This window comes from Melanotaenia boesemani, chromosome 3 (genome assembly GCF_017639745.1).
Source record: "Melanotaenia boesemani isolate fMelBoe1 chromosome 3, fMelBoe1.pri, whole genome shotgun sequence".
Classification (NCBI taxonomy): Eukaryota; Metazoa; Chordata; class Actinopteri; order Atheriniformes; family Melanotaeniidae; genus Melanotaenia; species Melanotaenia boesemani.
The window spans coordinates 18,983,061-19,003,425 of NC_055684.1; the positions used below are offsets into that span (position 1 = coordinate 18,983,061).

The 20,365-nt window shown below is 37.9% G+C and overlaps 1 protein-coding gene across 1 annotated transcript in view; it reads left to right on the forward strand.

Annotated features, from left to right (window-relative positions):
* Positions 1–14,773, forward strand: part of LOC121636217 (plexin-A2-like) — a 78,363-nt gene extending 63,590 nt beyond the window's left edge. Inside the window, exons 21-32 of the mRNA XM_041979515.1 lie at positions 99–241; positions 1,043–1,311; positions 2,856–2,922; positions 3,296–3,442; positions 5,446–5,605; positions 6,367–6,470; positions 7,666–7,762; positions 8,364–8,563; positions 8,668–8,837; positions 9,592–9,804; positions 10,666–10,816; positions 12,396–14,773. Coding sequence (XP_041835449.1) covers positions 99–241; positions 1,043–1,311; positions 2,856–2,922; positions 3,296–3,442; positions 5,446–5,605; positions 6,367–6,470; positions 7,666–7,762; positions 8,364–8,563; positions 8,668–8,837; positions 9,592–9,804; positions 10,666–10,816; positions 12,396–12,491 — 1,817 coding nt within the window. The 3' untranslated portion in view covers positions 12,492–14,773. The remainder of the gene's footprint in view (positions 1–98; positions 242–1,042; positions 1,312–2,855; positions 2,923–3,295; positions 3,443–5,445; positions 5,606–6,366; positions 6,471–7,665; positions 7,763–8,363; positions 8,564–8,667; positions 8,838–9,591; positions 9,805–10,665; positions 10,817–12,395) is intronic.
* Positions 14,774–20,365: the final 5,592 nt, after the last annotated feature.

Genomic DNA, 20,365 nt, shown 5'->3' on the forward strand with positions numbered 1-20,365 from the left:
TACATTTTACAACTGCACTTCTTTAGGAAATACTGACGGTAATTTAAAGACAAAACTAGTGCATGCAAAAATATTTACGACGCTTCTGCCATATGCAGCTTTTGCAGAGTTACAGACGGACATCAACGAGTTAACCAGTGATCTGGACAGAGCTGGCATTCCCTTCCTGGACTATCGCACTTATGCCATGAGGGTTCTCTTTCCTGGCATCGATGACCATCCTGTACTCAGAGAGCTGGAGGTGAGGAGCCTTAGAAGCAGAGCTGCAGCAGTTTAATGCAGTTTCAATATCTTGACCTCAAGCATCAAATAGTCAGAACTTAACTAATATTGGCTTTTTCACAGGAGCTTTCAAACTTCTGTCAAACAGAGCGGTGTGAATAAATTGTACTTTATAGACTGTAGTTTGAGGCCAGTTTGTTTGAAGGTCACTACATGAGCTATGTAATGCATAAATAGGTTGTACTATAAGTTTACTGCCATCCTATGTTAATGAGTCATGGGCATTTTCTGAAAAATGCTTATACTCTTCCGGGTAGTGGTGTCTTCTTTTTAATTGTCACTATTTAATCAAATCTGATGGCAAATCCACGTGCAATTCAAATTTTAGTGGAAAGACTTTTTCAAGGTCAAAAATGGTTGGTGTTACAATTTATGGTTGGTCTAATCAACACACAATCACATGTATTAGCAAAGATCTCTAAATTAAAACCTCTGATTGCACTTCCTTTTCATCAGAGTAAAACTCTTCATTAGTAGGAATGTTAAAGATGATTTATAGATTTTCGTAGGAAAAAAAAGAAAAAAGAGACATATTTTCATGGTGAGGACAGACAAGTTATAACTTGTGCAGGCTTAGTTCCCTATTAACAAACCTGTAGCTACATCATTTTTTCTGTTTTTGCATTTTGCTTTTAAAGGTGGTGTGTAAGAATTTTTGTGTATATCCAATTCAGTTTTCATCTGCTATGAATCATCCTTGAACAAATATTAATAAGCATGTGCATCTTTGTCTGTGTGCAAAAATGCATGATGCGTGTAGGTGCCAGGGAGCGGACAGACGAATGTGGAGAAAGCCTTGAAGCAGTTTGCTCAGCTGGTGAATAACAAGGTTTTCCTGCTGACATTCATCCGTACACTGGAGATGCAGCGCTCGTTCTCCATGCGTGACCGTGGCTACGTTGCTTCACTCATCATGACTGCTCTGCAAGGGAGGCTAGAGTACGCCACAGACATCCTCAAACACCTGCTGTCAGACCTTATAGGGCGCAATCTGGAGAGCAAAAACCACCCCAAACTACTCCTCCGCAGGTAAATCAATGTCACTAAAAGATGCATTGCATAAAGCTGCTCATGCATTTTTAAACAATAGTGTCAGTCGATTACTTAAGTAATATCTTTTTATACTGTGATTATGTTTGCTATTGTCGAATAGGGTGTTAGCTTGCTTTTATTTAAAAACAATCAACATGACATAGAATGACATGCTTAGCAATGCAATATCAAATGTATTTGTAGAAAAGAGGAAGAAAAACTTAAATAATTTTACAATTTAGGTAAGGTTTATAGAATTACTATAAAACTACCTTGTTTCATTGTAAAACTGCATATATTGTCCTCTGTGGTGAAAAAATTTAAACTAGAGAACATTTCTCCAACAAAATCTACCAGCTCTGATCAACACTGCATATCTTTTGGCATAGATAATTCCTCCGTGCTTTGTTCTTTCCAGCCCAGTTACCACACTGATGGCTGAGTAACTAGGCCAGTGAAAGAAAGGCCACCTCTCTTCAGCTGGGTTTTGTGCAACCACATGAAACATTGGTTACTAGTCTGAAGAATGCAGTGACTGAGCAGACAGGTGAAAGACAGGAGTGTTAAAAGTGATAGAGAGTGGGAGGGACTGACAGCGGAAGAGAACCTAATGGGGAAGAGTGAGTGCAGAGTTGTTGTCAGTCTGACTTATCTTCACTTCGCCCTTCATGAAACATTCAGCTGTAGCTCACGTTTCTACCCTCGTCACCTCTCCTCCTTTCTCTTGCTTCTTTCCCCCTTTCCTCCACCTCTGGTTATCTGCCGATTGTTTTCCCAGAGCTGAGACCAGCCTGATGAATGTTTCATGAGTTTTTTTTTTTTTTTTTTTTTTTGAGGAAAAAGGAGGGCCCTCTCAATCTGAAGCCAACTCATTAAATATAAGGATGAGTTCACTTGGGAGCTGGTACAACAAGAACTTGTTAACACAAACATGCTGCTCTTGCAGAACCATTCACAAGTTTAATAGTTTCCCATCAACAGAAGAGTCAGTACAGGTTCAGGATAAAACACAGGTAAGGACGAAAAAAAGAGTGAAGAGACAGAGGGTTATGGAGAAAGAGAGCATGTCTATAATGCTGTAAGCTTTAGATAAAATTTAAATTTAATCCAATTTTATAGTGTATTCAGACATGATACACACAGCTAATCATTCAATCCTCCCATTTGAATCATGTAAAGTGGCTTAGCATAGACACTACAAAAAACAGAGTGAGAGATCTGAAGAGGCCAAGTTTTGTCTGCACAATTATGCCATGCCCCAAATATATTGTGCACTAGCAGCACTTACTTTACAGTTTAGTTAAGTGCATATCCTTTGAGACCAAGGGGCTGAGTGAGAATATTATGTCTCGTAACCTGCAGTGTCACATCTTTTGGTTTCAGTACTGCCAGAGTACTGAAACCAAAAGGTCTTAGAGGTCCAAAACCAGGATGAATAATCAGAACACTGGTTCTTTGTGGGATATCTCTTGAAAACAATTAAGTGTGTTTTTTTTCTTTGTTTGTTTGGTTTTTTTTTTGGTTTTTTTTTTGTCTTGCAGAACAGAGTCTGTAGCAGAAAAGATGCTAACAAATTGGTTTGCCTTTTTACTCCACAAATTTCTCAAGGTAAGAAGAAACCTTTCTCCCACCTCATTTCTACAGGTGTCAGTGTGATGTAGCATGGCGCTGCCCCTTAAAATGATTTGCATTGATTTTTAAATAGACTGCTGTGTATGCTTGTGTTGTAGCTATGATTTTAACAGCCTAATATTGATGTGTTTAATGCACACCACAGAGGTATAATGGTTACCTGTGAAGTAAAACATATCTCCCATTTGGGATATAAAAGCTCCATTTTACTTAACGTGTCATGCACCAGTTACCAAGTCTCATCGTGTCTGCTAACAAATGATGATCTCTTTCCTTCACTTCAATTCTTTTCTGCATCTTGCACCCCCATCTTTCAATCCAATCCCCGGGTTCTCTTCCAAAAAAATAGGAGTGTGCTGGTGAACCTCTCTTCATGCTGTTCTGTGCCATCAAACAGCAAATGGAGAAGGGGCCCATAGATTCTATTACAGGAGAGGCACGCTATTCCCTCAGTGAAGATAAACTCATCCGCCAGCAGATTGAATACAAGACGTTGGTGAGTCACAAAGAAATTTATAAGAAAAAAAATTATACGTTTTGTTTGTATTAATTTTTGCCATCTTGTGTCAGATTCACATAGTTGTGGTATAGTCTCAGGCTGGGTATGATGCTTTGAATGCTTTTTCTCTGCAGACAAATACTCTTACATTGCATAACATTTCCATTATAATCAAGATCTAAACAAAGTTTCCTCAAAACAAATGCAGATTATATAACATAGAATGTTGCTGCAGTACATCATTAAGTATTGCTGGTTTCATTTTTTTTGCATAAACATCAGAATGTTTGTTTGATCTATTTAAAAGACCGAATTCATTGTTTTATTTCTTTGTGTTTTCTAATTTCCACTGCTGCTTCGCTGAGTCAGTAAACTGCCATGTTTCCTCTCTTACCTCAGTTTATGCATTTACTTTCAGACCATATTCACATGTACACACATTGCCATGACTGAGGTTTCATTCCCAGAAAAGATACAGATACTAAAGACTGACAAATTCAAGGGAAACCCCACACAAATGTCTTACAATTTCTTAGTAAGGTATGGGCATCCAGCCAGAACAGCTTCAATACACTTTTCTATCTGCCCACTGATTCTTCAACTTATGTAAAATTAACACAACAATTTCCCAAAAAGATATTTCCACAACTCAAGTATCAAAAGTACATAAGCTGTTCTTTTAAAATCTGAATAAACCAAAAATAATACAGGCCTACTGTATTGAGTTGTGAGTTTATCACATCACAAACAAATGTTATTGACTACCCAGCCAAATATGAATGATTAAAATAATCAAGTAATTAAAATTAGGCATTGTAATCAGTGAATAATGAGCAGTGATCTTTGTCAGAGAAGCTGGAGGCAGGTCCAAAGAAGACTTCTTCTCAAGATATCTTAGAACAGCTCAAATGAATAGAGCTACAGGGCAAACAGCGATTCCCATTTTAGTAGCAATAAACTGCTTAGATGCTAAATGCAGAATGCAAGATATTTCACTTTTCAGCTGTGGCCTAAATTATCCACATTGTTGTGCAACTTGCTCACATTCCCATGGTGGGTATTGTCCTAGCTGCAGTCCCAACTGTCTCCAGTAAAAGTTTCTACAAGTACAAAGTGAAACACAAGATGCAACTAGCGGGTGATCCTGAATTCTCCTTCAATACACTTTTGTAGAAACTTAATTCACTATGCTTCCACATGAAACTTAGGTTCTCTGAGAAGTTGCACAGCCCTGAAACCTCTGCAGTGCAGTGTTTGCTCTTCACAAAATGAAAACAGTAAGCTGCTCCAGTAGGTGCACAGACAGTTCAGAGTTCATAATGGTTGATATGACCCTTCACTGTACCAACAATGAATCTGATTCTTTGAGCTGAACAATGCTGGCACTTGCTTCCAAGCTGTTGTGTTCCCAAGATGGATGGTGGTACATCTAGGCTTTACTCTTAAATTTATAGTTTCCTTGTTTTCGGTTTTCCTCTGCAACTGAAGTAGACCCATCTCTATGTGATAAGGTCTAAAAATCCAAAAACTGAAATAAAACTTTAGCAGGTAGCTTTATATGATCAACCTGTTACATACCATACCAAAAACTGTGTCTTCCAAATTCTGTTTGGTGCATGCTAATCAGAACAGTCGTGTAGAGTCAACAGATACACACAGCATGCTTCCGTCTTTTACATTTCTATTAAAATTGAGCTGGTTGGGTTCCATCAGAAAAAGTACCCCCTCCAGCTTTAGCTGCAGAGCAGAGTCAGCCAGTGACAGGATGACACGTCTCTGATTGCCATGTCGGAGAGTGAGAGAGGCTGTGTCTCATTACTTGTTTAATGCTTCTGGTAGAGCTGCACAGCCACATCCTGGAGGTGTGAAATTACATTTCAAGCCAAGATGCTCTCCACCAGGACAGTTTGGTAGGGAGCAGGTAATGACAGAACCTCCGCATGAGCACCTTTCTCTGCTTCTCTCTCTCTTTCTTCCACCACCATCTTCTTCATCTCCAGACGTTGAGCTGTGTGAACCCCGACAATGAAAACAGCCCAGAAATCCCTGTCAAGGTGCTCAACTGTGACACCATTAACCAGGTAAAGGAGAAGATCCTGGATGCAGTATACAAGAACATGCCTTATTCACAGCGACCACGAGCTACAGACATGGATCTAGGTGAGACTGTGAAAGGCTCATTTTATTATAGTGTATAATATAATACGGTCTTATAAATCCTAATATAAAATAACTTGATGAAAATGGCTCATATCCTGCTGGAATAATGACAGATGGTAGATATTTAGCTGGGAGCAGCCATGTCAGGGAAGTTCTCTCAGACAACTGGAGATGTTTGACATCAACAAAGAGCTCCACATTCATTTCTATCCCCTCCCTTTACCTGTTTCCAGCCCCAATCAGAGCAACACTCTAACACGGACATTAAACCTTTCTGACAGCACACCTACACTTAGGCTTACACCCACCACATGTCATCCAACACTGAATGACGTGGCACAAATCCAGGTGACAAGCACCTTCAAAGGGAGTAAATAAGACACCTTGTTGGTAGTGGCTGATACTGCCTTGGGCTTGTAGTTTTACACCTTAAGGGGCTTTTACAGGTTAGGGATTTGGACAGGATGCATTTCATTGCTTTGGGCAACTTAAGTGAAGATGCTGGCATTTGTGTTTTGCTCATAGAGTAACAATCTATAATTGTCAAGGGTAGGAAGCAGTCTTTTTGACATCTTGGCTGCTACACTTGACAACGAGCATCATTTTAAAGAGTAAACATATTAGAAAAGGATAACATGACCTTAAGGGTAGTGTAAACATAAAGATTCACATTAGACATAACAAAATACTGTATGCAAGGCAATTAGGATATTAAATGGCACAAAATGTCACTTGTTCCATTGATTTTATTTTTCCTACAGAGTGGCGGCAGGGAAGAACAGCTCGAGTGGTCCTGCAAGATGAGGACATCACAACAAAGATAGAAGGCGACTGGAAGAGACTCAACACACTCATGCACTACCAGGTGGGTAAATACTAACATAGCACAAAATATAAGGAAATCTGTGTTTGGTCAATTATTTCTCCCTTTTAAATATGCCAGTTGGCACTGTATAATTTATTGTTTGAAAGCCTGATTAGTCACTTTTACAATGAGGTGTAACTTGTAAGGATTTTGTATTTGTGGAATGAACAACACAGCTAAGTGTGTGGGTTGTACCTAAATAAATGTGCCAAAATCCCATGCAATATTCTCCTGTTGTATTCACGCTTGTTTTGAGATTGAAGTGCCGCCAGATGTATGTCAGCCACAGATGTATAACCAGCACCTGAATGGCACATCACTGATAGACATATTGGAATGAAATTCTGGAGTGCTGATTTAATTTCCCATCCTAGAATCTGCAACCTAACTCCGTCTTCCATGTTGACAATGCTTTCCCCCACAGAGCCAGGGTCATCACAGAGTACCTCCAGAATTTGGGAGTGGAGAGGATAGAGTGGAGTGCACTACTCACTTGTTTAGCTGTGCTGCTCATTCCACAGAAGCACAATCCCTATCCTCACTGTAAAGTGCTTTCCAACAATATACAACACATATTGGTATTATGTAAGTTAGAAATGAATACACAGGTCATTGATTTCTGATGAGTCATCCTGTTCCTTTGTCAGCTGAATGTTTCCCCGACCATTAGCTTTGAGCTTCTTCACACAGACGACTAATCAGCAAATGTTTTACAAAATGCAGACAAGAAGAGTCAAAAAACAATCGAGGATCCATAGCAGGAGTATGTCTTGACAAACGGGGGAGGCGCTCTTCTTTTTCTTTTTTCTTTAATTTTTTAAGCTATTTGCCAGGTGTTGAAGTGTGTATTTATTCTCTTGTTAAGCTAGATTTAGTATTAGCTAAATCTGCAGCTTATGCAGAATATAAACAGTATAAAAACATAGCCTTAAAATAAATCTGTGCATGACCCTTCTAAACTTATACAGAATTTTTAGTTTGATGTTTAATTTTAGTTAATTTCAATAGATATTACACCTTTAGTTTCTTAAGCAAAAGGTGGTTGGTAAAATATATTCAAAGGCCTTGAATCATAACCACATATTTCTGGTCCTTTATTTTTCTGTCTCAAACAAGATTTTAAATGGCTGCCATGATAACTTTTGATCAATAGCTGCAAGACTAAAACTCACGAGACTGTACCTTTATTTTTCAGGTGTCTGATCGCTGTGTGGTGGCCTTGGTGCCCAAACAGATGTCCTCTTTCATCATTCCTTCCTCAGCCAGCTTCCCACGCAGTATCAGCAGATATGGTCAGTACTGTTTAAGAAATGCAAAGACTAAAAATCCAGCTCATGGGAGCGTGTTACTGCCACATCCTGGTGCATAAAGCACAAAAATACGCAATTTTACATGGTGCATTAAACAAAGACAGTAAGATATAGACAGAAAATATACAATAGGTTTATTATGTTTATATATTTGTTTTTTATTGTTATTATATAGCAAGACAAATAATTTAGTCAGGTAACCTTTGTTTTAAATTAAGAACATTTTAGAAAAATGCAATCTGTGGTGTTGTTTTGTATTACATTTTAAATATAGTCCTAAAAAAAGACAACACGCTTATGTCAGGCGTCAACAGTGGCAGGAAGTGAGGACCACAGCTTGGCTAAACAAACATGCCTTAGATGTATATTATTACTATGACAACCAGTGGAATGATGGCAGTAGTTTATTATGCAGTCTAAACACACATATCTTACCTGCTGAGCTGCAGATGAAATTGAAGGATGTCAACCTTATATTATAAACTGTGAAACAAGTTTTTTTTCTTTTGCTTTTATACACATACAAACTGCATTTGCATTTTAAAATATGTTTTTTTAAGCTCTATCATGTTTGACAACCTAGGCATGGATGTACCCTTCCGCTCCAACCCCACCAGCCCTGACAGCCCCCACTCTCGTGTACCTATGTTGACCCCTGACCTGGAAAGTGGTGTCAAAGTTTGGCATTTAGTCAAGAATCACGACCACGGAGACCAGAAAGAGGGTGAACGTGGGAGCAAGATGGTGTCTGAGATCTATCTCACGAGGCTGCTTGCAACAAAGGTGCCACATTATACATAACAATATATCGCATTAAATGCAGTGGACTGAATGGCACAAGATTATAGAGGTCCAAGTTATATTTACAGTATTAATCTATTCTACAGGGTACGCTGCAGAAGTTTGTGGACGACCTGTTTGAGACTCTATTCAGCACTGTGTGTCGGGGCACTGCCCTGCCTCTCGCAATTAAATACATGTTCGACTTCCTCGATGAGCAGGCTGATAGACACGGTATCAATGATATGGATGTTCGCCACACATGGAAGAGCAACTGGTGAGAAAACTAGTCATTTCTGACTGTTTTACCCCAAAATTTTATGTGAAGAAACTAAACTTCAACCTCCAATTTTAACACGCTTACAATTTTATAGCAGAAGGTGATCCCAGTGAGACCCGTTTAAAGTGCGTGAGACTGTTTACAGATTAATTTAAAATATCTTAACCAGTATTTTAGGGAGAACAGCATTAAGATGTATGGTATGCTATGAGTGTCCCCTCACAAATCTTTAGACTAGAACTTTATTGGTTTTAAGTTGTGGTGTTAAAAAACAAAAGTTCAACATTTGTTCTAGGCAGGATGTTGAGATCAGCATGAAGTTAATCTAGTGCCAGCTGGGTTAGGTCAGACAATAGCTTTTGTGAAAGTTCTTAAAATGCAACATATTAAAGCAAAACCTGGCAGGTCACAGTTAACACTATTTGCTTTTAGAAGCACTTAAAAGCTCTCAATCTGCACATACTTGATCTGCTTGTTTCCTTTTACTATCATCATTTTACACATGCGACATTTACCAGGTTAACTGTATTATCTCATGCTTTGACATTTCTACCAGTTTCAACAGTCTTACAGTGCTCTTTGAAGATATTATTTTTATAGATGATAGTTTAACACAGTTTTAACCATTTTGTTCTCATAGCCAAAATCGAACAAGGGACTAATCAAAAACCAACTCCAAAGAAACGTTTTGAACTTGTGAAGCAAATATTTCTTGCAGATTCATTCTTTGTTTCTCTCTCCATATTTTCAGCCTTCCTCTACGCTTCTGGGTAAATGTAATCAAGAATCCCCAGTTTGTATTCGACATCCATAAAAGCAGTATCACGGATGCCTGTCTGTCTGTGGTGGCACAAACCTTTATGGACTCTTGTTCAACGTCAGAACACCGTTTAGGCAAAGACTCGCCCTCCACCAAGCTACTATATGCCAAGGACATACCGCATTACAAAAGCTGGGTAGAAAGGTGAGTACTCAAGGTTGAGAGTGTGTTTGGAAGACAGATGCAGGTTGGCCAAGTGTTGCAATGAGCATTGACTATAAGAGCAAGGTGAAAGTTACAATTAAGTATGGATCAGTGATTGGCTATACAGTTAGAAACAGTATTCACCTTATTTCCATAAGTGTGTAAAATAATCTTTTGTATAAACAAAACCTGGCGGCAGTTCAGTTACACTACTATGCAAGACGATTGGTTGGTTTAGCGACCGTCATTTCAGTTTCTTCATGGATTGCGATTATTCAGCTTAACGCTTTAATGTTCAAACTAAGAATAAAGCAAGAGAAAAAAATCTTTGTAATTTTTCATTTCCTATGGACAAAAATAAAAAGATTTTTTTAAAGAAATGCATATGGCAATAAATAATAATGTTAAAAACAGTAAGAGTAGTTAAATAAACAAAACTTAAAACAGGAATTGGATAACAAACACCTACTTAGCAAGTGGTTAAGACAGACATTTACACATTTTTTTATTCTTAAATAAAATTCATTTGAGTCTCCGAAAAATATGGTCTCCCAAATGGTAGAGCAGGCAGTTAAAGGGTTAAGACTAATGTATTCAATACCATTTAATCAGTCTGCATTATTCAAGGACTATAAGGCTGGGTATCTTTTTACATTTTTCATACAGTGTTCGTGTCCTGGAATGGTTTAAACATTAAATTATTTTTCTACCAAAATGCCTCAGATGTTAGTGGCACCTTTGTCAGTGAATATTATTTGACTTCTCATAACAACAGACTAAATCCAACCGAGGAGAAAAGCTCTATATGCATGATTGTGTCCTTGACGATGACAGCGTATGTGTGTTTGTGTCTCCTCTCAGATACTACGCTGACATCAACCGCCTACCTGCCATCAGTGATCAGGATATGAATGCGTATCTGGCTGAACAGGCTCGCCTTCACTCCAATGAGTTCAACGTGCTCAGTGCCCTCCATGAGATCTATGCTTACGTCAGCAAGTACAGCCAGGAGGTGAGGATCGGTCCATTCAGTGCAACACGATAATGTGCTTAGATCCTTTACTAGCCCGGTTTGCAAACTAAGGTTACCATTTACTAGAATTAAATGCAACGTACACACCCACCCACACACCAGAGTGGAGTACCCACTTTACATTTATTTATTTATTTATTTATTTTGCTTACTTTCATTGATTTGGGTTTATAACCCACAGCTTTAGTATTTTGGTTAACTCAGCTCTCATACTGCACTAACACTGTCATTTCCAGCCACAGGAGGCAACAGATTTAGTGAAAAGCTGCAGCAGCTGAAGGTGAATCATTTAGCAGCTCAAGATATTTCCCTCAGGAGTTGATGGAGGCTGATTGCTGGACTTCAATTAGTCATACACCAGCTCTTACGGCATGCTATTGTTGTGCTGCATATACATGGTCTGTTGAAAGGCAACTTTGTAAAAACAACTTTGTCATAACAATTTTTTAAGTCTTTCCAAAGTTTATACAGCTTGTTTTTTTGGTTTTTTTAGCTGATAAAGACTAAAGGCTTCCTTTAAAAAGCATTTCGAAGTCTAAGTACTGTTTGAAAATATCTTAAATCCTGAAGGTTTTCCTAAAAATTGACAGAATTTTCACTTTTTATTAAAATCACAATTTATCTGCCTCTCTGGCAGATAGTGACATTAAATTTATATCACCTGCAAGCTTAAACCCTCAACTTTTATTTAAGATTATTTCTTTTGTTTTCATGTCTCATGTTCATCAAAAAAAAAAAAAAAAAAAAAAAGATGTGTGTCTCTATAAAATAGAGACAGTGCATCAACCTTGAAAGCAAGATGCACGTAAATGCTGCTTTGGGTTTAAAGGGGATATACACACGTTACATCTGCTCTTAATGGAAATGCAATAAATAGACTGCATTTGTAGAGAGATTTTCTCGGTTTGTCATCCACTCAAAGCGCTTAAGAGTAAAAACTACATTTGCTCTAACAGTCATACTGGGCTTTTTTATTATGTACAATTGAAAGCTTATCTGTATTATACACACACTCACATGGCAATGAACACAATGCTGAGCAATTGTGAAGTTCATGACCTTACCCATGGACATGTGGGGAAATCAGTGGTTGACCTACTGACTCTACCCTTTAAGCCACAGCAACTCCAAGGCTTATAGGCTAGCCTGATGCATTAGTAAATTCATTATATGGTCTGAAATATCAGACTAGTCAGATATACTTCAAAATACCAATTAAAATTTCTGTGATTCCAAAGTTGCTGACTTAAAATAGCTTGTTTTTAGCCAGAATTCAAATTTAACTATTTTAAATTACGTTTATGCACTTCCATTTAATCCTATTCAATCAAAGCAGCGATGGATCATTGAAAGTAAATCAGTAAAATTAAGTAAACTTAACTGTGACAGAATGCTGTAAAATGCACAACAGATTTTATTTTTATTAGCAATGTCAATTACAAAATGGATTGTGTTGGTATTTATTTAAAAATGTATCTTCAAATCTGTGTGATTCCTACCACTGGCCAGCGGTTTTAAAGTTTGGTCCATATTTATGACAAATGTTTTTGTGTTTCAGATCATTGATGCACTGGAGCAAGATGAACAAGCTCAGAAGCAGAAGTTGGCATATAAAATGGAACAAATCATCTTAGCTATGTCTGCAGAGAGCTGAGATGTGCAGCTCACACACACATAAACACTAAACACTTTCAGTAATGCAAACATAGACACACACATTGCAAATCTACATGTAATGGAGGTGTTAAACACATGAACATCATCACACACCTAAGTGCATGTGTGGAAATACACAATTGCACATAATCATATTCTAATATAATACATGCAGATGAACTGCAGATTTTAATGGACCTACTGTATAAATTTACTCACATTATATACACACTCATGCATAACTACACAAATACAGATGTACATACACAAACCGCAGTATACATCAAACAGCAGAACGTCCCAAAGCAAGACTTTTGAATTCAATGTCACCATTTATTTATTTACTTTTTTTTTTGGTTGATTTTTTTGTTTTTTTGTTTGTTTTTTTTAAGAAACTTCAACAGGCAAACATCCAACTTCTAAAACACTCCAACGGAAGGAGAAGGAGAAAGGGATTTGCCGAATTTACCGGCAATTCCCATTCCCTGGGTAACGGTTTGTCTTTGTAGCTGGTGCTTATCCTAAGCATGTGTGTGGCGTGGCTGGAGCTCTGAAGAGAACAGCACTTAACAAAGAATGACTCAATGTGAAAAGTCTCCAGAGGAGCTCAACAAAGACAGGAGCCAATTTAATGGGACGGCACATCTGGAGCAACAAGACTCAAAGTACTTTATATATGTCAGAAATGAAGGACATTTATTCGCACTACATATCACCGGCTTGGAGTGTTGTCACCATTTGGAGCTATTTGGAGCAAAGATGTCTAACTCTGTGTTGGCAAGCCTTTCCTGGGGGCTTTTAAAAACTTGCAATGTTATGCTTTGTTCAGAGATGACTGTGTGAACTACTAGGTTTTGAAAGTAGTAAAATCTATCATTGACAAGGTGAGGGTCTCACTATTTAATAATCTAACACAGAAAGATCTCAACCATCCAATTTTAAATATATGGAGAGATATTTTGGGCCCACTGCCTGGCTTTTAGTGCCAAATATAATGGATCTCGTGTTTTATCCATGCTAAATGCTCATGTAGAGGCTATTAATAAAACATGCCTTTGTACGGAAGAGATTTCATATGAGATAGGAAATTTTTACAGTGATGATCTATAGACCACTAATTCAGCCATTCAAAGATAAGTGGAGACCAAATCGAACTGTAGCAGAAAGCATGATTAATGATGTTATAAGCGTGATCGTGGATCAGATTAGTCTATCCCTGGCCCACAGCACCGTTCCCCCCCCCTAATGTCTCATCAGTTATTGTTTACATTGAGCGTAATACTTGAAATGCACCCACTGTACGAGATATTAAGAACACCTGCAGCTCCTGTGAAGTAATCTGAGCAGATTAAGTTAGATGAAGGCCTTGATGCCTTATTGATTTTCCCAGTATATCTACTGTAAACATGGCCTGGAAATTAAATATGGGTAAGAAGCAGAAAAATTATTTCTACTTCCCTGGAGACGTGGAGATGTGAGAGGAACTGTAGCTTAGCTTTGTAAATCAGGTGTTTCTTATATTTTGTAGACAGAGTGGAATTTGATTAATCATGTACGTGTTTGGATCAGCTGTTGGTCCTTGTAAAGTCTGTTTGTTGCTTCATGGCGCTATCGTTGCTTTAAATCCTTGCTTTTAGTCTTGCTTTTCAACATATAATTCACAAGTTGTTTTTTTATTTTGCATTCCAGTGTACATTTTACTTGGCTGCTTGTTGTCTCCTCGCTGATGTAGTATAAGTGTCATGTCTAAATTTTCAAATAATTAGCATCATTAAAAGTAAAATAAAAGTAAGAAAGAAAGAAAGAAAAAATCAGTCTGGGCATCATGCCAATGCAGATTTTTGTTTTGACTATTTCACCCTTAGCAGTGATTAAAGATGGAAGCCTTTGTGTGGTTCAGGCCATTTCATTGCTTCTCGACTCATCTCACCGTGACTATTGAAATCTTCGGTGGGGCTGGGAATTTACCATTGCAGTATCAGCAGAGCTGTTATACTCCTCACAGGACTTCCATTCATGTTAATTTAAAACAGCAAGATAAAATAAATAATAAATACATTTCCTGTTAAATGTTGAAATATGACAGAATTAATCTGTTTCTTGTGTGGTTTGACTACAATAATTTATATAAGTGTTGTGCAATAAACTGTCAGACTGTAATGTTTTTTTTAAACAATATATTACTGTATAAATGCTGTACATAAAAAACATTCCTATTTTGCAAGCAAAGATTCACTTTTTACTGTTGTTATACATTAAATGCGCAGCTGATGAAAATCATTTGGGCTCGGGTTGAGTTTATTTTTTAAGTAATCATGGTGGATTTAAATTAGATTGCAGGGAAGCCCAGACTTCCCTTTTCCCAGTTCATCTGAGGCAATCCCAGGCACAAGCGAGAAACATAGTCCCTACAACGCGTCCTGGGTTTGCTCTAGGGCCTCCTTTGGGTGGGACATGCCCAGAACACCCTCTCTGCTGTTGGCCCTTGTCAGAGGATCTGCTACCTCATATTCCAAAAGCACTCCCCACAGGACTCCCGGTCAAATGCTTTCTTCAAGTCCACAAAGCACATGTAGATGCGACAGTGTATCCTAAACTAAAACATAGTCACATATTACCCATATTTCCTCAGGATTTTGTGTTAACATGTTTCCCAAACTAAACTAAACTGTCTAACACAACATAAAATTCATCACTTTGTGTTCATTTCTGCTGACTTGAGTTTGAATTTTGTCAACAAAAATAATGAGGCTGCTATTAGAGGTGAGGTCGTTTTAGAGCCAATGTGAACCCTACCACACATAACTAGATAATCTATTGTTACTGTGTTAGTGAGCCATTAGCATGCTAATTTAATAGTTAAACTGATTGAGTTTTCATGGGAAAGCCTTTAAATGCAAGACAGTGATGTCAGAGATGACCTGAGATCACAGGAACATCTTTCATTCAGCCTTTATAGTTTGAGATTAACATAATTGCTTACCCCACACACAAATTGTATTAGCACACCGGAGACGCCTCCAATTACAGAAAATAAAATAAGGGTAAGAACAGCCTGGTCCCAGCTCTGTTAGAAAGACGAATCTACCATCAAAACAAAGGTACTATTACCACAGAGCTACCGTATATATCAAAACCCCAGGACCATATCTATGAGATGGAACTATTATCAGGGTTTTTTCTTCCTATTTAAATTATGGATCAACTGAAATAATATAGTTGCTGTCAAGAATTGTTTTAAAAATAGAGAAGATAATTTCATCACATTTGGCAGAGATTTAGTTGTGTGTTTGGTTGGATTTAAATGCTCATGTGGTGGATTCCTGTAAAGCTCTCCACAGGAAGAGGGCATTGTATTTCCAGACTAAACACAAGTAAAGCCTTTATGGAACAATCACTTCCAACAAGGCTGGAAAATAAATGTTGGTACATGGTAATTGCACAATGAGCAAGGGCCACCTTCTGCTTTGCATGTTTTTGATAAATACCATCACTGCGGTGAGTTCTAACATTTATTGCAATTATACTACAAAAGCACAAGATTTTTAAATGCAGCTATAAACTTGCAAAACAAAATATATAGAAATCATGTTTGAGAAAATGTCTAAAAACATTTTAAAATTGCGTTTAGAAAAAGGATCATGGGACAAACAGCCTATTGGAATCAGGAAGAGGAGCGTTCAGTCATAATGGGACAATATTTGGTACGGCATGTGAGCAGCATATAGGGCTTCCCATGCAGTTGCCATAAGGGGCAAAAATTCATTATTCATGTATAACCCACAGGGTTGTGGCAAGCTGAGCAGGGGGGTAGAGCAAGGGTTGTATGAACAGTCAGGCCTCCCTACTCATACCTGTCATCAAGGTGGGGTGTTGAAGAGTCTTCTATACATCTACCAGACTTTAACCACTTCTCTTGCATCTCTTCACTCTTTCCTTGTCAGAATATCAATTCTCAGCAGCCAACAATTCCCACTTGCCTACTTCTCTTGCACACATGCGCAGTAAGGGGGGATCATTATAACTCAAACCTCTCCGACTGACAGCTGAGAAAGCTGCAGGATGTCTTTGTGATAGATTGATAGGACGGGATCAGACAGGGCTTTTTGGAGCCAACACAGCAATTGGAAATTATTCGTCTATCAGACCCTGGGAGTTGTCATAATATGTCATCCTGCTTTGACCCATGATTGCCATGATTACATTTTATATGTGTATTTGAGTAAAATAAACTGCGCATTGCCTCATTTCTGGGAAATCAGTGTTTCATTTTTTTTATTTTTTTACTCAGAATAACAGATCATTGACTTCTTCTGTTGATCAGAATATCTGATTTAAGGGAACACAGACTTATGCTCAGACTCCAGATCTTGAAGAATAATTCAAACTGAAATTTTCTGTTGAATTCTGATGAAAAGTCCTTGGATTTTTTTATTCACATAAACAACATATAAACACGTAGTGGACAAGGCAGTTCCTCACACTGTGGTATGTTTTCTGGGTTATATCATTACATGCACTGAATACAAAATGTTTTTCTTTGACAACTGTGAATACAGATGTGGACACAACAGAAAATGCATTGTTAGGCTTTTGTAAAGTATACGCCAGACATGAAGATAAGCTGGTCTTCAATGGGAATCCTTGACTTTTCTATTTTTCACTGAATGTTGCATTATTATTCAATACAAGCAACACATTCCTTATACTGCAAAGTCAAGCATAACATTTCCTGAAGCATTGCTGGAGTGCATCCTTCAGGCTGTTGAGGTCCACAAACATCATACTCCTGCTGCTTCGGTTAACTACAACATCATTGCAAGGTACCCATCCAAGCACATCCAGAGTTCTTTCTTAGGGCAAAAGACAGCTATCTACATCTGGGAAAAAAATCCCTGGCTGCTGTGTTGAATAAATCACTAATGACCACAGCTCAGCCAGCATCAGTAAAAACTCAGGATTTATTAGATGAGCTAATCCAATGACGACATTTTCATTTCCTCAACTGGCCATAATATTTTTTCTTTTGTCCACTAGTAAGACCATAGTTCTTGATTTTTATGGTCATGGTTAGCTTTATTAATCACTATCTGAGACTAACAATTGGATCCCTTAATAAATGTGAAAAGTAAAAAACAGCATTGAGCAACGTTCCTGTATGTACAAGTAAGGGGATTAATGATGTACTGATTGTTTCCAGATCTTGATTTCACAGCAGCCTACTGATGCCATCTTCTGGCCAAAATTATTATCACAAGCCAGTTTTGGAAACAGAAAGAAGAAATAAGGATAATTTGTCCATTTGCTGGTCATCTTAGAAGAATGAAGAGTTAGGGTCCCTGGAAAATGCAATAATGGAAAAGGGCAAAGGCTGTATGTGGTATCACGTGGGACAACAGAGCATTCTTACACGTCATGCAACACACACACTAAAAAAAACAACAACAAAAAAAACAAAACAAATGGAAACATAAGACGATAAAGAGAACCCACAGGAACTCCACTGATTCATATTCTGTTTTGGAACAGAGGGTCTTCATTGGTCCACCACCTCTCTTGTTTCTTTTTCTTTTCCTTTTTCCTGTACTCTTAAAGGCTGAGACCTTGTAGGCTTCTCAGCCCAGAGAGTTAACGGTCAACATTTCCTGCAGTTTCAAATTAAATCCCCTCCCACTACTCCTCCTCCTTCCAAACTTTCCCTCAATTTTCCCTCCTCCTAAGCTTCCTTCTCTTGCACTCATGCAATCACTTCAAGACAGACTCCCTCCTACACAGCCAATCAGTGAGCTTTGTGGGATTTATGGCTCTCATTTTCAAAGCTCTCTAAATTCTGAATTACGAAGTCTATGTTATGTGTTTGTGACTGTTTTTGCCTGAATGTTTTGTTCAAATAAATTAACCACAATTAAATTAATACCATTCTTTTGTGGTTGTAAAGGCAGGTTAATTAAACTGTGTTGACAGTTTTTTGTCTCTTCTTTTGACTTAGAACATAATTTAACCATGGCTCGCTAAAGCTGAATTATTCATTATGAACTTGAAATGCTCTTCTTAGAAATAACCGTCACACCAAGTGAGTTATTGTTACAACTTCTTGTTCAGAGCTCTGCCTGAGCTTTTGTAAATAATGCAATGCCAGTGAGCTCTGACAGCTGGGGCTCTCTGACAGAATAAAAAAGCTAATTTTGGTGCTACAGTAAAACTATCTGGAAATTTATATTTTCAACAAAAACAAATAGAAAATATGCCATCTTTCATAATATGATGAATTTAAGTTTACTTAGAGTATCATTTCATCCCTCCAGATGCAAAAAAAAAAAAAAAAAAAAAATTGCACAAAGTACAAAAACAATATTGTGCAGCAAGTTGTTATATGACAACACAACTGGATGAAACCATACTGTGACTGCTGATTGTGAAGATCTATTTTTACCTTTTTTGTTGCACAAAGTTAACCCTTACAGAGGAAGAAATACTATAGACATTCCTTGCAGCTATAAAACCTTCCCACATCTTCATTTTGGTCAGTCAGAGCACATTTACCTGCTTCTCCAACCAACTTTTTTACAACAAAAGTAGCATAATTACATAATTCCATTCCCATACCAGAAATAGTGTGTTTACTCTCTCTGATCTGAGAGCTTCAACGTACACATGATACATACAGGAACTGCTGCTTCGACTGGACCGCAGACATAAGCCCACACAGCAGGGCTGAATGTGAATTGCTAGCTCTTATGGACAGGTTAAACTGATTAACCTCATTCTTTCTGTCCAAGTATTGTTCAGCGCATGTTAGTAATTCACATGGAGGCTTTGTAAAGGAAAAATTGGGCTGTGCCCTTTCTTGGAACCCTGAGCACTCCAACCTGATTGAAAATTAGCACAAGCATGCAGATTTGGTGTTACCATTGATGTCAAATAGCGCTGAAGCTGGCTTCTTTTGTTCACTGTCACATCAGGCTTAGACTCTTGAATAATCCATGACATTTGTTTCTAAAGCCCTTTTCAGATAAAAGATACACAGTATTAATGGCTTCATCAACCTGCAAAAGCCTTGAGCCATTTCGACATGCATACCTTTCCATTAATCTGCTGGCTACTAAATGTCATATCTGAATAAATATCAATGTGTTTATTGATATAATTTAACAAGTAATCTAATTATGCAGACCAAACAATGTTTTAATGTCAGTTTCATTCATCTATACCTCCATTTTCTTCTGCATCACTTTGAGTATACACAACAAATCTGAGCTGCCACAGTTGCATGAACAAGTACTCAGACACATTTTTCATATGATCTACTTTTTAAAATAAATTTAGACTGATATTATTATTACATAAATACTGAGCTGAACAAATAGTCCTACTTCACAGTTTTTCATGCTAATGTTTCGTGCAGTACCAAGGAGTAACTCAGTTACTGTTACCATACGGTGCGTTGCTCTGTTACAAGCTAAATGAATAAATTTTGGTCAGCACCCGTGAGCTTCTTCCTGTTGACAGAGGTGATGCAGCACATGGGCAGTGTTGCAAAGTCTGCTCCATGCGATTGTTTTTCTGTGAAGTCACTTGTGTAGATCATCACTATCTCTGCTCCCTTTGTGAAGCCTTCCTGTTTGTTCACAGCTGTTCATAGAGCAATAATGCCTGGTTGCGCAACGGAAACTTAAACCCAACAATCTTTTTTGTCAGGAACTAGTTTCCATTGCCCCTTTACCTGGTTACTCTTAGCGTCCGAATACCAGCACGCCCCTAACCACACACACAACTTCACTTGACAATGATGCTGTCCCTGCATAACTATGTCAATAAAAAATATATAATAAAGAGTAGGAGAAAGATTGCATTGGAGCATAGATTAGATTT